At 44.1% G+C, this 14,077-nt stretch overlaps 1 protein-coding gene across 1 annotated transcript in view; it reads right to left on the minus strand.

Annotated features, from left to right (window-relative positions):
• The window catches only part of LOC308184979 (uncharacterized protein), a gene marked incomplete at its 3' end in the record, with an annotated part of 210,591 nt that overhangs the window by 129,246 nt on the left and 67,268 nt on the right, over nucleotides 1-14,077 (minus strand). The window contains exon 2 of the mRNA XM_080572523.1: nucleotides 1,656-4,492. Coding sequence (XP_080428649.1) covers nucleotides 1,656-4,012 — 2,357 coding nt within the window. The 5' untranslated portion in view covers nucleotides 4,013-4,492. The remainder of the gene's footprint in view (nucleotides 1-1,655; nucleotides 4,493-14,077) is intronic.

Below are 14,077 nucleotides of genomic sequence, written 5' to 3' on the forward strand. Positions count from 1 at the left end.
GACCACACCAAGTTGGGAGGTAGTGTTGATCTGCCTGAGGGTAGGGTGGCCCTTCAGAGGAATCTGGATAGGCTGGACTGCTGGGCTGAGGCAAATGGGATGAGGTTCAACAAGGCTAAGTGCTGGGTCCTGCACTTTGGCCACAATAACCCCATGCAATGCTATAGGCTTGGGGCAGAATGGCTAGAAGACTGTGAAGACGAAAAGGACCTGGGAGTGTGTTGTGGTTTAACCCGGCTGGCAGCTAAACACCACACAGCCGTTCGCTCACCCTCCCCCCTCCCTCTCTGGGATGGGGGAGAGAAACGGGAAAGTGAAGCCGGTGAGTTGAGATAAAGACAGTTTATTAAGACAGGAATATAATAATAACAATAATAGTAATAATAGTGATAATGATAATAGTATTAATAATAATAATGTGTAAGAAAACAAGTGATGCACAATGCAATTGCTCACCACCCTCTGACCGATGCCCAGCCTATCCCCGAGCAGCCGGCCCCCCACCCCGGCCAGCCACCCCTATATATTGTTTAGCATGACGTCAGATGGTATGGAATACCCCTTTGGCCAGTTTGGGTCAGCTGTCCTGGGTCTGTCCCCTCCCAGCTCCTGCTGCACCCCTAGCCTGCTCGCTGGCAGGACAGAGCGAGAAGCCGAAAAGTCCTTGGCCTGGTGTAAACACTGCTCTGCAACAATTAAAACATCAGCATGTTATCAGCGCTCTTCTCATCCTAATCCAAAACATAGCACCCTACCAGCTACTAAGAGGGAAAATTAACTCTGTCCTAACTGGAACCAGGACAGATATCCACCCCTTATTCCATACCATTTATGTCATGCTCAGGTTACACTCTTTCCAATACCTTCTAATTAATCACCATTTTCATCTATGATATATAGCAATCATGGTAGTGATGACATACAGTATTATATAATAATTAACATACTACAATTCAACTCATGGGCTATTCTCACCCAGTATCAAATCCCCTTGAGGTACACACCGGACCTCCCCATTCTTTTGCATTACCCACCAAGTGCATCCAGGTCCCTGAGCAAAAGCAATTCCACGAATGGGTTTGCCTTTTCCTGAGGCAGGAGTAGCCCAGACTGTTTTACCCAGCATGTTTCTTACGTGCACTACAGGAACTTTATCCCCTTCTACAGTGCGTAACAGGTTTGATGGGGCAGGTCCAGCTCGGTTGGCAGATCCCCTAGTATTGACTAACCAGGTGGCCTTTGCCAAATGTGTATCCCAATTTTTGAATGTCCCAGCACCCATTGCTTTCAGTGTAGTCTTCAACAGTCCATTGTATCGTTCAACTTTCCCGGAGGCTGGTGCATGATAGGGGATGTGATACACCCACTCAATACCATGTTCTTTGGCCCAAGTGTCTATAAGGTTGTTTCGGAAATGAGTCCCGTTGTCGGACTCAATTCTCTCTGGGGTGCCATGTCGCCATAGGACTTGCTTTTCAAGGCCCAGGATAGTGTTCCGGGCGGTGGCATGGGGCACCGGATATGTTTCCAGCCATCCGGTGGTTGCTTCCACCATTGTAAGTATGTGGCGCTTGCCGTTGCGGGTTTGAGGGAGTGTGATGTAATCAATCTGCCAGGCCTCTCCATATTTATATTTCAGCCATCGTCCTCCATACCAAATAGGCTTTGACCGTTTAGCTTGCTTGATTGCAGCACATGTTTCACAGTCATGAATAACCTGTGCTATAGTGTCCATGGTCAGGTCCACCCCTCGATCACGAGCCCATCTGTATGTTGCATCTCTACCTTGATGGCCTGAGGTGTCATGGGCCCATCGGGCTATAAATAATTCACCTTTATGTTGCCAGTCCAGGTCCACCTGAGCCACTTCAATCTTAGCAGCCTGATCCACCTGCTGGTTGTTTTGATGTTCTTCAGTAGCCCGATTCTTGGGCACATGAGCATCTACATGGCGTACCTTTACAACCAGGTTCTCTACCCGGGCAGCAATACCTTGCCACAATGCCGCAGCCCAGATGGGCTTGCCCCTGCGCTGCCAGTTGTTCTGCTTCCATTGCTGTAACCACCCCCACAGGGCATTTGCTACCATCCATGAATCAGTACAGAGATAGAGAACTGGCCACTTATCTCGTTCAGCAATATATAAAGCCAGCTGAATGGCTTTCACTTCTGCAAACTGACTCGATTCACCTTCTCCCTCAGCAGCTTCTGCAACTCGTCGTGTAGGACTCCATACAGCAGCTTTCCATCTCCGATGCTTTCCCACAATACGACAGGACCCATCAGTGAACAAGGCATATTTCTTCTCATTTTCCGGTAGCTTGTTGTACAGTGGGGCTTCTTCAGCACGAACCACCTCCTCCTCTGATGATATCCCAAAGTATTTGCTTTCTGGCCAGTCCATAATCACCTCCAAGATTCCTGGGCGACTGGGGTTTCCTATTCGAGCCCGCTGAGTAATCAGTGCAACCCACTTGCTCCATGTAGCATCAGTTGCATGATGTGTAGAGGGGACCCTTCCTTTGAACATCCAGCCTAGTACCAGCAGTCGGGGTGCCAGGAGGAGCTGCGCTTCAGTACCGACCACTTCCGAAGCAGATCGAACTCCTTCATATGCTGCCAATATCTCCTTTTCAGTTGGAGTATAGCGGGCTTCAGATCCTCTGTATCCCCGACTCCAAAACCCCAGGGGTCGACCTCGAGTTTCCCCAGGTTCTTTCTGCCAGAGGCTCCAGGTAGGACCATTCTCCCCGGCTGCGGTGTAGAGCACATTCTTTACATCTGGTCCTGTTCGGACTGGCCCGAGGGCTACTGCATGAACTATTTCCTGCTTAATTTGTTCAAAGGCTTGTCGTTGCTCAGGGCCCCATTCAAAAGCATTCTTCTTACAGGTTACTTGGTAGAGCGGGTTTACAATCAGACTGTAAATTGGAATGTGCATTCTCCAAAACCCCACGACACCTAGGAAAGTTTGTGTTTCTTTTTTGCTAGTTGGTGGAGACATAGCTGTTATTTTGTTGATCACATCCATTGGGATCTGACGACGTCCATCTTGCCATTTTATTCCTAAAAACTGGATCTCTCGTGCAGGTCCTTTAACTTTATTCTGTTTTATGGCAAAACCGGCCTTCAGAAGGATTTGGACTATTTTCTTCCCTTTCTCGAAAACTTCTTCTGCAGTGTCACCCCACACAATGATGTCATCGATGTACTGCAGGTGTTCAGGAGCTTCCCCCTGCTCCAGCGCAGACTGGATCAGTCCATGGCAAATGGTAGGGCTGTGTTTCCACCCCTGGGGCAGCCGATTCCAAGTATATTGGACTCCCCTCCAAGTGAAAGCAAACTGTGGCCTGCACTGTGCTGCTAGAGGGATGGAGAAAAACGCATTAGCAATATCAATTGTGGCATACCACTTGGCTGCCTTTGACTCCAGTTCGTACTGAAGTTCTAGCATATCTGGCACTGCAGAACTCAGTGGTGGCGTGACTTCGTTCAGGCCACGATAGTCCACTGTTAGTCTCCACTCACCATTAGACTTTCGCACTGGCCATATGGGACTATTAAAAGGTGAATGAGTCTTGCTGATCACTCCTTGGCTCTCCAGTTGACGAATTAGCTTATGGATGGGACTCAGGGAGTCTCGGTTGGTGCGATATTGCCGCCGGTGCACAGTTGTGGTAGCGATCGGCACTTGCTGTTCTTCAACCCTCAGCAACCCCACAACAGAAGGGTCCTCTGAGAGACCAGGCAAGGTAGACAACTGTTTAATGTCCTCTGTCTCCAAAGCAGCTATGCCAAAAGCCCAGCGGAACCCTTTTGGGTCCTTGAAATATCCTCTTCTAAGATAGTCTATGCCAAGGATGCACGGAGCATCTGGGCCAGTCACAATACGGTGCTTTTGCCACTCATTACCGGTTAGACTCACTTCAGCCTCCAATACAGTTAACTGCTGGGATCCCCCCGTCACACCATAAATACAGATGGGCTCTGGCCCTTTATAGCTTGATGGCATTAGAGTACATTGTGCACCGGTGTCTACTGAAGCCTTGTACTTCTGTGCGTCTGACGTGCCAGACCATCGAATCCACACAGTCCAATAAACTCGATTGTCCCTTTCCTCCCCCTGGCTGGAGGCAGGGCCCCTCTAGTCCTGGTCAGAATCTTCGTTTCTGTGTCTAAAGGACTGCTTGCTGGAAGTTGGAGCAGCAAACTTTTCAGAGAACCCCTTTTTCCCAATTGTTTTCCTTTGCAATTCACGTACCCGTGCCTCTAGGGTCGCAGTAGATTTTCCATCCCATTTTCTCATGTCCTCTCCATGGTCACGTAGGTAAAACCACAGGGTGGCGCGGTGTGTGTGCCCACCATATTGTCTTCCTTGCATAGATGAACGTTTACCCCTAATAGCTGAGACACTGGTTTGTACAGGTGGGGAGGAAAATAATCTCTCTTCAAGTTGGTGGATCTTTTCAGAAAGTTTCTCCAAAGCATTCTCCTTTAGCTGGTGGACACTGGTTCGTTCAGGTGAAGGGGAAGATAATCTTTCTTCAAGTTGGTGGATCTTTTCAGAAAGTTTCTCCAAAGCATTCTCTTTTAGCTGGTGGACACTGGTTCGTTCAGGTGGAGGGGAAGATAAATTCTCTTTAAGTTGGTGGACCTCTTCAGAGAGTTTCTCCACAGCCGAGACACAGGCCTGTAGGGAAGAGGAGAGATTTCCTTCGTACTGCCGGAGTATTATAGTCACTTCATTCACTGTGGGATTCTCCTCCGCTTTCCAGGCTAGTATTGCCAATGAGCTGGCATATGATGATGGTGCACTCCGTACAAACTTCCGCCACATGGGTGGTGTACACTGGACTGCATCTGGATCTGCGGATGTTTGTGCGTCGTCTAGGTCCTTATAAATGACTTCCCGTACGGCCAATTCCCTCAGGTACTGAATTCCCTTCTCCATGGTGGTCCATTTGCCTGGTAGACATACAAGTTCTTCCTTGAAGGGATACCTTTCCTGCACAGCTGACAGGAGACGCCTCCAGAGGCTGCGAGGTCGTGCTCCATCTCCAATTGCTTTGTCAATGCATGCGTCCCTAGCAAGGGATCCCAGCCGCCTGGCTTCCTTGCCTTCTAATTCCACATAATTGGCTCCCGTGTCCCAGCACCGGAGCAGCCAGGTGACAAGCTGCTCGCCTATACAGCGACCAAAATCTTTTCGCACATCTCGTAGCTCACGCTGGTATAGAGTCCGGGTAGTTACTGTTGATTTTTCGACATCCTCATCCTCATCTTCAGTCTCCTGCACCTTTGATGGCCCAGCCTCGTCTTCACTATGCCCAGACTTAGCAGAAGACTGTCTGCGTTCTAAACGACCTGAGCCTCTATACCATTTTTTCACCTTGTCTACAGGGGCAACTTGCACTGCTACAGCTCGTTTCTCTAACCCAGACACAGGGTCTGCCACAGGGGTTGGAATACCCTCTGCGGGGTCAACTTGCACTGCTACAGCTCGTTTCTCTGACCCAGCCACAGGAGTGGGAGCGGCTGCAGGAGCTGGAGCTGCTGCAGGGGCTGGAGTGGCTGCGGGAGCTGGAGCTGGAGCGGCTGCAGGAGCTGGAACTGGAGCGGCTGCAGGAGCTGGAGCGGCTGCAGGGGCTGGAGCTGGAGCGGCTGCAGGAGCTGGAGCGGCTGCAGGAGCTGGAGCGGCTGCAGGAGCTGGAGCTGGAGCGGCTGCAGGAGCTGGAGCTGGAGTGGCTGCAGGAGCTGGAACTAGAGCGGCTGCAGGAGCTGGAGCTGGAGCGGCTGCAGGAGCTGGAGCTGGAGTAGCTGCAGGAGCTGGAACGGCTGCAGGAGCTGGAATTGGAGTGGCTGGAGGAGCTGGAGCGGCTGCAGGAGCTGGAACTGGAGCGGCTGCAGGAGCTGGAGCTGGAGCGGCTGCAGGAGCTGGAGCTGGAACAGCTGCAGGAGCTGGAGCGGCTGCAGGAGCTGGAACTGGAAGGGCTGCAGGAGCGGGAGCTGGAGCTAGGATGCTAGTAGCATCAATTGCAGCTCAATAGGCACAAGCCAGACCCCAGCACGCTACAGTGATTTGTGTCACTTTGGAACTGCCAGAGTCATGACACCTTTTTTTCAAGCATTCTGCCAGCTTTTTAGGATTTTGCAGTTGTTCAGGGGTGAATGTCCAAAACACTGGAGGTGACCACTGCTCTAGAAACCTGCCCATATCCTCCCACACTCCCTGCCACTCGCAACTATCCCGCCTCAAGACAGATCTCCGGATGAGATTCCTAAGTAGTTGTTTAACCCTCAACAAAACCTGAAGCGCATTCAGGAGACATAACAACAAGAGCAGGCTGGTCTGAGTATCCCAAGGATATTCAACATCTCGGAGAGCCACCGTAACTAGCTCGGGGGATAAGAGGGTGGTGGTGAAGGAGAAAGGGAGAGTGAACAGGTAGGGAAACATGTCTTCCCCTGTCCCCTTCACAGATTGGCTCCCTAACGAAAACAGGCAATAGGTGTAATTGCTAATAGTTTCCGAGATATGGTTTCCAAAGTATAGAGTCGACGTCAGTGCTGAGTACAAATACCAGGTTAGAGTCGTGACCAGGTATTTCATCATTTCATAAGCCATTGTTACATCGCACAGTACCATAACAATCTTAAACCAGGGCCCGGAAAGGATAAACAGTGCAACAAGGAGCACATACAGAAAGTAACGCACCATAAAACTCAATTTGGAATACAGGTACAGCAGACTGGAGATTAAGGCAATCAACATCGTGACTAGCAACTATTAAGCAGGTCCAATACTTATACCAATTTTAGTTTAACACACTCTGGTCAAATTTGTCGATATCTCAACCCTTCGAGCCCCACGTTGGGCGCCAAAAGAGCTGTTGTGGTTTAACCCGGCTGGCAGCTAAACACCACACAGCCGTTCGCTCACCCTCCCCCCTCCCTCTCTGGGATGGGGGAGAGAAACGGGAAAGTGAAGCCGGTGAGTTGAGATAAAGACAGTTTATTAAGACAGGAATATAATAATAACAATAATAGTAATAATGATAATAGTATTAATAATAATAATGTGTAAGAAAACAAGTGATGCACAACGCAATTGCTCACCACCCGCTGACCGATGCCCAGCCTATCCCCGAGCAGCCGGCCCCCCACCCCGGCCAGCCACCCCTATATATTGTTTAGCATGACGTCAGATGGTATGGAATACCCCTTTGGCCAGTTTGGGTCAGCTGTCCTGGGTCTGTCCCCTCCCAGCTCCTGCTGCACCCCTAGCCTGCTCGCTGGCAGGACAGAGCGAGAAGCCGAAAAGTCCTTGGCCTGGTGTAAACACTGCTCTGCAACAATTAAAACATCAGCATGTTATCAGCGCTCTTCTCATCCTAATCCAAAACATAGCACCCTACCAGCTACTATGAGGGAAAATTAACTCTGTCCTAACTGGAACCAGGACAGAGTGTTGATCGATGCTTGGCTGAACATGAGCTGGCAGTGTGCCCAGGTGGCCAAGAAGGCCAATGGCATCCTGGCCTGTATTAGAAATAGTGTAGCCAGCAGGAGCAGGGAGGTGATCGTCCCCCTGTACTCAGCTCTGGTGAGGCCACACCTCGAGTAGTGTGTTCACTTTTGGGCCCCTCACTACAAGAAGGGCATTGAGGCCCTGGAGTGTGTCCAGAGAAGGGCAACAAAACTGATGAGGGGTCTGGAGAACAAGTCTTCTGAGAAGCGGCTGAGGGAGCTGGGATTGTTTAGTCTGGAGAAGAGGAGGCTCAGGGGAGACCTCATTGCACTCTACAACTTCCTGAGGATGTTGTGATGAGGAGGGGGTCAGCCTCTTTTCTCAGATAACTAATGATAGGACTTGAGGAAATGCCCACAAGTTGCACCTGGGGAGATTTAGATTAGATATCAGGAAAAACTTTTTCTCTCAGAGAGTGGTCAGGTGCTGGAACGGGTTGCCCAGGGAAGTGGTGGAGTCACCATCCCTCGTGGTGTTCAAGAAACACCTGGACAAGGTGCTACAAGATATGATTTAGTAGCTTAGTGGGTAGTATTGGTGATAGGAGGACGGCGGGACTAGATGCTCTTGTAGGTCCTTTCCAACCTTGTGTTTCTATGATTCTATGAATATAGAAACAAACATTAAGAGCCATCACTATTTTGTCTCTATAATACAAATTTTTGAGGGATTTTTTTTCTCTTAATTTTACCTGTAAATAGTAGGGGGAAAAAGCTGAAGCTATTTGCAGTTCTGTTTATGTTCATTTCTATACTAAGATACTGGAAAGCATACCATGGAGGACTAATGAGACCTATGCAAAATATTTCAGGTCTGGGTCTATGAAACCGCTGAATTGCAATATTATTAAAAAGGACAAGGGATAAAGTAGACCACTTAGGTACATCAGTGTTGAATTGCCATTTCCCACTGTATAACTGTGAACCATTTACATTTGAATTAATGCCAAATTTTCAAAGCCTCTTGAAATGGGCGAGCCGGGCGAGCAAAACATGCACAACAGCTATCCAACCCAAACCAGGAAATTCAGATTTAAACAAATTCTTGTTCATTTCATTATGAAATCCTGATTAGGCACGCAGCATTTTGATACAGATAGGATCATGTCTCTAGACTCATGCTATGTGGGACTTGTATTGCTTCAGGGCTAGATTCTCTGGTGCCTAATAACTTATTCAGTTATATGTATGTACTTAGGTAAATCACAACTAAAGCATTGTAGCATTTTGCAGCTGTTTTATAAACCAGATACAAAGCAGCTGGGATCCAAATAAGAGCACAGTCATAAGTACCAGAGAGTCATTCTGCAAAATATTCCTGGGAGTTCAGTTTTATGGGGTATATTGTTTTTCTCATTTTCATAACCACATGAGAAAAAGCAGCATGACATGAAACATGAACTAGGAGCCAAAGAAGCCAGTTTTACATTCGATTTCCTGCTCATCCCTGGGTAAGTCACTTCATTTTTCTTTCTCAGTTACCTCTCATAAAAAATGTGATAACATCTCTTAATTGTGTTTTCTACAAGATTCTGCAGAGATTAGCTATTAAGGATTAATGATTGCTCTGCGCTTTGAGCAAACGAAGTACAGTGTGCATAGAATTCCCCCAGCAAGTATAAAATCACATATACTTCTGTGATCTTGTCAGTTCTTCTGTTTCCCATAGTATTTTTAAAACATTTAATAGAAAACATTTGGAAATTACCTCATATGAAGCACAGAGCACTGAAAGTTAAATCCCAATGGATAGACCAAATCCCAATATGAAGTGCTTTGCTCTATGTAGAAGTTTACTCAAGGCTAAAGTCCCCTGCCACCTGCAGCCCATGCTGACTGAGCCTGATCACCTGGTTGCCCTGTAGGTGCCACTGATGGCACTCAAGATAATCTGCTCCATGAGGTTCCCCAGCACTGAAGTCAGAATGATAGGCCTGTAGTTTCCTGGATCCTCCTTCCAGTCCTTCTTGTAGATGGGAGTCACATTTGCTAGCTGCCAGTGAACTGGGACCTACCCTGATAGCCAGGACTGCTGATAAATGATGGAAAGCAGCTTGGTGAGCACTTCCACCAGCTCCTTCAATACTCTCATGTGGATCCCATCTAGCTCCATAGACTTGCATACATCCAAGTGAAGTAGCAGGTCACTAACCATTTCCTCGTGGATTATGAGGGCTTCATTCTGCTCCCTATCCCTATCTACCAGCTCAGGGGGCTGAATACATGGAGATCAACTGGTCTTGCTGCTAAAGACTGAGGCAAAGAAGGCATTAAATACCTCAGCCTTTTCCTCATCTTGTCACTATGTTTCCCCCAACATCCAATGAAGGATGAAGATTCTCTTTAGTCCTCCTTTTTTTGTTTATGTATTTATAAAAATATTTATACCTTCTTTAACAGTAGCAGCCAGATTGAGCTCTAGTTGGGCTTTGGCCCTTCTAATTTTGTCCCTGCACAGCCTCACGACGTCATTGCAGTCCTCCTGAGTGGCCTGCCCTTTCTTCCTGTCTTTACCCTTTACACTGCAAATTTGCACTATGATTAGCATGGGAGTCTGAAAAATGTTTCAAAATGGAGAACAGCAGGAAGGAGGGAGGTAGGAAAGGAGACCTTCAAATCTTGCTTCCAACTTAATCTAAATTGTGGGTAAACAGATTATCATACAGATCGAAGGGTCTGAAAAGAAGTCATGAAAAGTAGTCTCTGGGAGAAGCTAATCCCGGGGTGGGATGAAGCGATCCACCATGAAGTGATTATCCCAAGAAGTATAACAATTTCTAGACTTTTTAGCCTTATATATTCATCTCACCAATTGCACTTGTGGATTTGGAATAATTAAGGAAACACTCCGGACTACAAAATGTTGCACAAAGCAAGCACTAAGTCACTGAAACAAAGATCAAAGACAGCAATTTCAAAAAGTAGAAAGAAAAGCCAGAAATAAAAAGGAATGCTGTTTTCATCAGAACTAGATCTTGCAGTCTGTAATTCACTTGCACAACTCAAAACACACATTTCAACAGAATCTAACAATATCAACTGAATTACAGTACTCACACACATACATCAGGATCTTGATAAACAGCTTGTTTTCAAAATCTTCATGTATACAACTTCTATAATACAACATATATAGGAAACTATGCAAACCATTACCTCTTCCTCCCCCTCAAAAAAGAAAAAAAAAAAGAAAAAAGGAAGAGGGCAAGGGAAAGCTATGCTTTAATATTTCTAAGAACTTAAAGTCAAATTGATCCTTCAAATGCACATTTACTAAAGTTTAATGACATGGAATCAAAGTGCTATCATTTAAATAAGCTTAAGGAAACTTGAGATGTGTACATTTTTGGAGGGATCATCCCTGAAAAAATAATGAGAAATCATGAACTCTCTTTTCTCCAAGAAATGCCTCTGAAACGTTTTTTAAAAAAACAAACAACTCATGCCTGTGAGCTACATCAGACAGCTGTTACCCTATAGTACCATTTGTAACTGTCAGTAACAGTTGATTTATGCTAATCTGAATCAAAACCAGCAGTGTAAGTAAAAACTGCCCTCATTTATCTTAAATAATATAAGGCAGGAAAAGAAACAACAATACAAAGTGCCTTTTAGAATTGTGTTATATGTGCCATTTCAGTTTAACTGAGTCTGACATTCAGTCTTTTAGTGGTTTGAGCTCCTTCATTTTTATCATAAAAAAAAAAAAGAAAATCAAATATATACCATAAACGTCTGGATCCAAAAGTAGGCCACTACCTGTGCATGGAGGAAAAAAAAAAAAAACGCCTTTGTAAATAGATTGAAAATGCTGGAAGAATAAGAGTTTCTTCAAGATTTTCTTTTAAGAAATGACATGTTATTTGCAATAGCAATGGTCAGTACCTAGACAACTGCAAAGCAACATCAATATATTCTACTAGGTCTTTATAAGATGGCATTTACAACTGTTTTAGAGCTATCCCAAATGTAAACACTTTGCTTTATATGAAACAAATAATGCACAGGGCATTTGCTCCAGTAAAATATTTATCAAATGGGCAAAATTCCACTGTTAATGTACATCTGGAATAAGTGGAACGGTAGCTACTGTTGAAAATCAGTGGTAAAATTCTCCCTGATATTAAGTGGAAGAACACTTCAGTGGAAGTTGTAATAAGTGACTTCTACCTGGTCAAAGTTTTTGTAGTTAAATCACTGAGAGAGCAAACTAGTTTAGAGCTGCAGCATTGTGGCAATTTAAGGGTTATAAATTGCTTTTAGAGGATGCTCCGAAGAAGACAGCTGCACACCTGATCCACAGAAAAAAACTCTTCTTGAAAGAATAAGATATATGCAAAGAAACAAGAGAAGCCAGCATTTACACAAGTAAAGTGGATACCTGTCTAGTATATACTTTCCTAAATATTAGTAGTTCCAGTTTGCAGCTTTTTTTCCAATTATTGCACATATTATGAGCTGAGCTAAGCACATAAGTATAATGCACAGAACACTCAATGAAGTTAATATACTATTATTTTATTCATGCTTCAAAAGATACTTGTGTTATATTTCAACATACCTGTTCATACTGGTCTAAAATGTATTTATATCATGCCTTATGTAGTAAGCCCCTAATTATCTTTTCTATATATTTACTGTTTTTTCTCGTTGGTTTGGAAATAAAATTAATAATTAATAATTCAAAATGAATCAAACTTCAAAAAGTATAATTCTGTAGTACCAATTATAGTACCATACATTAATTCTATACCAGTGATGTTACACTGGCATAAAACCACTGTGAAGTATGAGCAGAACACAGTTGTTTCTGTTTATGTCAACAGCAAGAATATTTTTCTGTGCTGAAAATATAAGAGTTGCAACCTATTTGCAGAATGGCAGCAGATAATTAGGTTTATTTTTTAAATGCATTTGAAAATATTCCAGTACCCAGAGTTAGAGGTTAAGAGCCCCCATGATGTTGTGGTTTAACCTGGCAAGCAGCTGTCCTTGACAAAACAAGGACACATGAGAATGGTCAAGTCAATTTCATAGAATCATAGAATGGTTTAGGTTGGAAGCGACCTTAAAGATCATCTAGTTCCAATCCCCCTGTCATGGGCAGGGACACCTTCCACTAGACCAGGTTGGTCAAAGCCTCATCCAACCTGGCCTTAAACACTTCCAGGGATAGGGCATCCAAAACTTCTCTGGGCAACTTGTCCCAGTGCCTCACTGCCCTCATAGTAAATAATTTCTTCCTAATATCTAATCTAAATCTACCCTCTTTTAGTTTAAAGCTGTTACCCCTTGTCCAATCACCACACTCCCTGTTAAAGAGTCCTTCTCCAGCTTTCTTGTAGGTCCCCTTTAGGTACTGTTCCAGTAAGCCCCTAGGTACTGTTCCAATAAGCCCCTAGGATACTGGATCCCTCCAGTATTATTATTTTTTTTTTCAGAAATAAATAACAAGTGAAAGAAGTGTGTACTACTATCTGTCCTCGAGCAAGTTCTAACCAGGGATTTTTGTCCATAAATCTTCATGGATTCAGTTTTTCTAGTATAAAACATTCAGCTGATGAAAGAACATATTTCCAGTTTACCTTCTTTATGAGCACTACTTCTCATAATCTGAAGAAAAAAAAAACTTCCTAGGCCTTTACTCCTGAGTTAAATGGCAATATTTTTATTACTCTTTACTGGAATTGCAATAAAACAATCAGATTGTTTTAACCTGTAATTTCTTTCAGGGGCATATAAAATAGGAAGTTATCTACCTCCATTCAAATACCTTTTACATAACTAAATATTTCATTTGAAATAATGTTGCAAAAATCAAGAAGTTGGAGGAAACCAAAATTTCATCAAAACATCAGTTGAATCTATTTTAACATGAAACTTCACCACAGTAATTTTGGCACGTTTGCATGCCATTATTTTTAAAGGCAAAGTTTTGGTCCCTGATAGAACAGATTGTTGTGCAAATAAACTATTACAGACATATCCTATTCGCTCATCTTTATAAACTGCCTCAATTACATTTGTTTTGCTTAATTCTTTCTTTATAAAGTTGATATTTTCAAAATAAAGCATCAGCAAAACACTCAAACCAAAAAAAATACTTCTGCAAAAGTTGCATATTGCACCAAACCAGCAGGATGCTACTTCTAAAGCATATTTAACATATTGATTTTTGCAAGTTTAGCATATTATTTTGCTTTGACAAGATACTACGACTTGAATTCCTTCAGATGAATTTCAGAGTAAAGGGCTGGTAGATGAATGATTTTACTTAAAAATATTTATTATTAAAAATCTCTGCAGGATTCATTAACTGTTATGAATCAGTTATGAAAACAGCTTCTGGAATAAAACACAGATGTTTCTTGATTAGTATTTGCGACAGTGTAGTCTCAAATAGTAACATTTTCTTCAGCAAGAACAGCTTCACTGGAATCCAGATTAGCAATTAGCAGATTAAAAATTGTTAAAATCTAGCTAACAGAATGTGAAATTTGTTCCCCCAGATCTTAGTATTTAAAACAAACTTTTAATTTATAACATTAAC

This window comes from Anser brachyrhynchus (assembly GCF_964034855.1).
Source record: "Anser brachyrhynchus genome assembly, chromosome: W".
Classification (NCBI taxonomy): Eukaryota; Metazoa; Chordata; class Aves; order Anseriformes; family Anatidae; genus Anser; species Anser brachyrhynchus.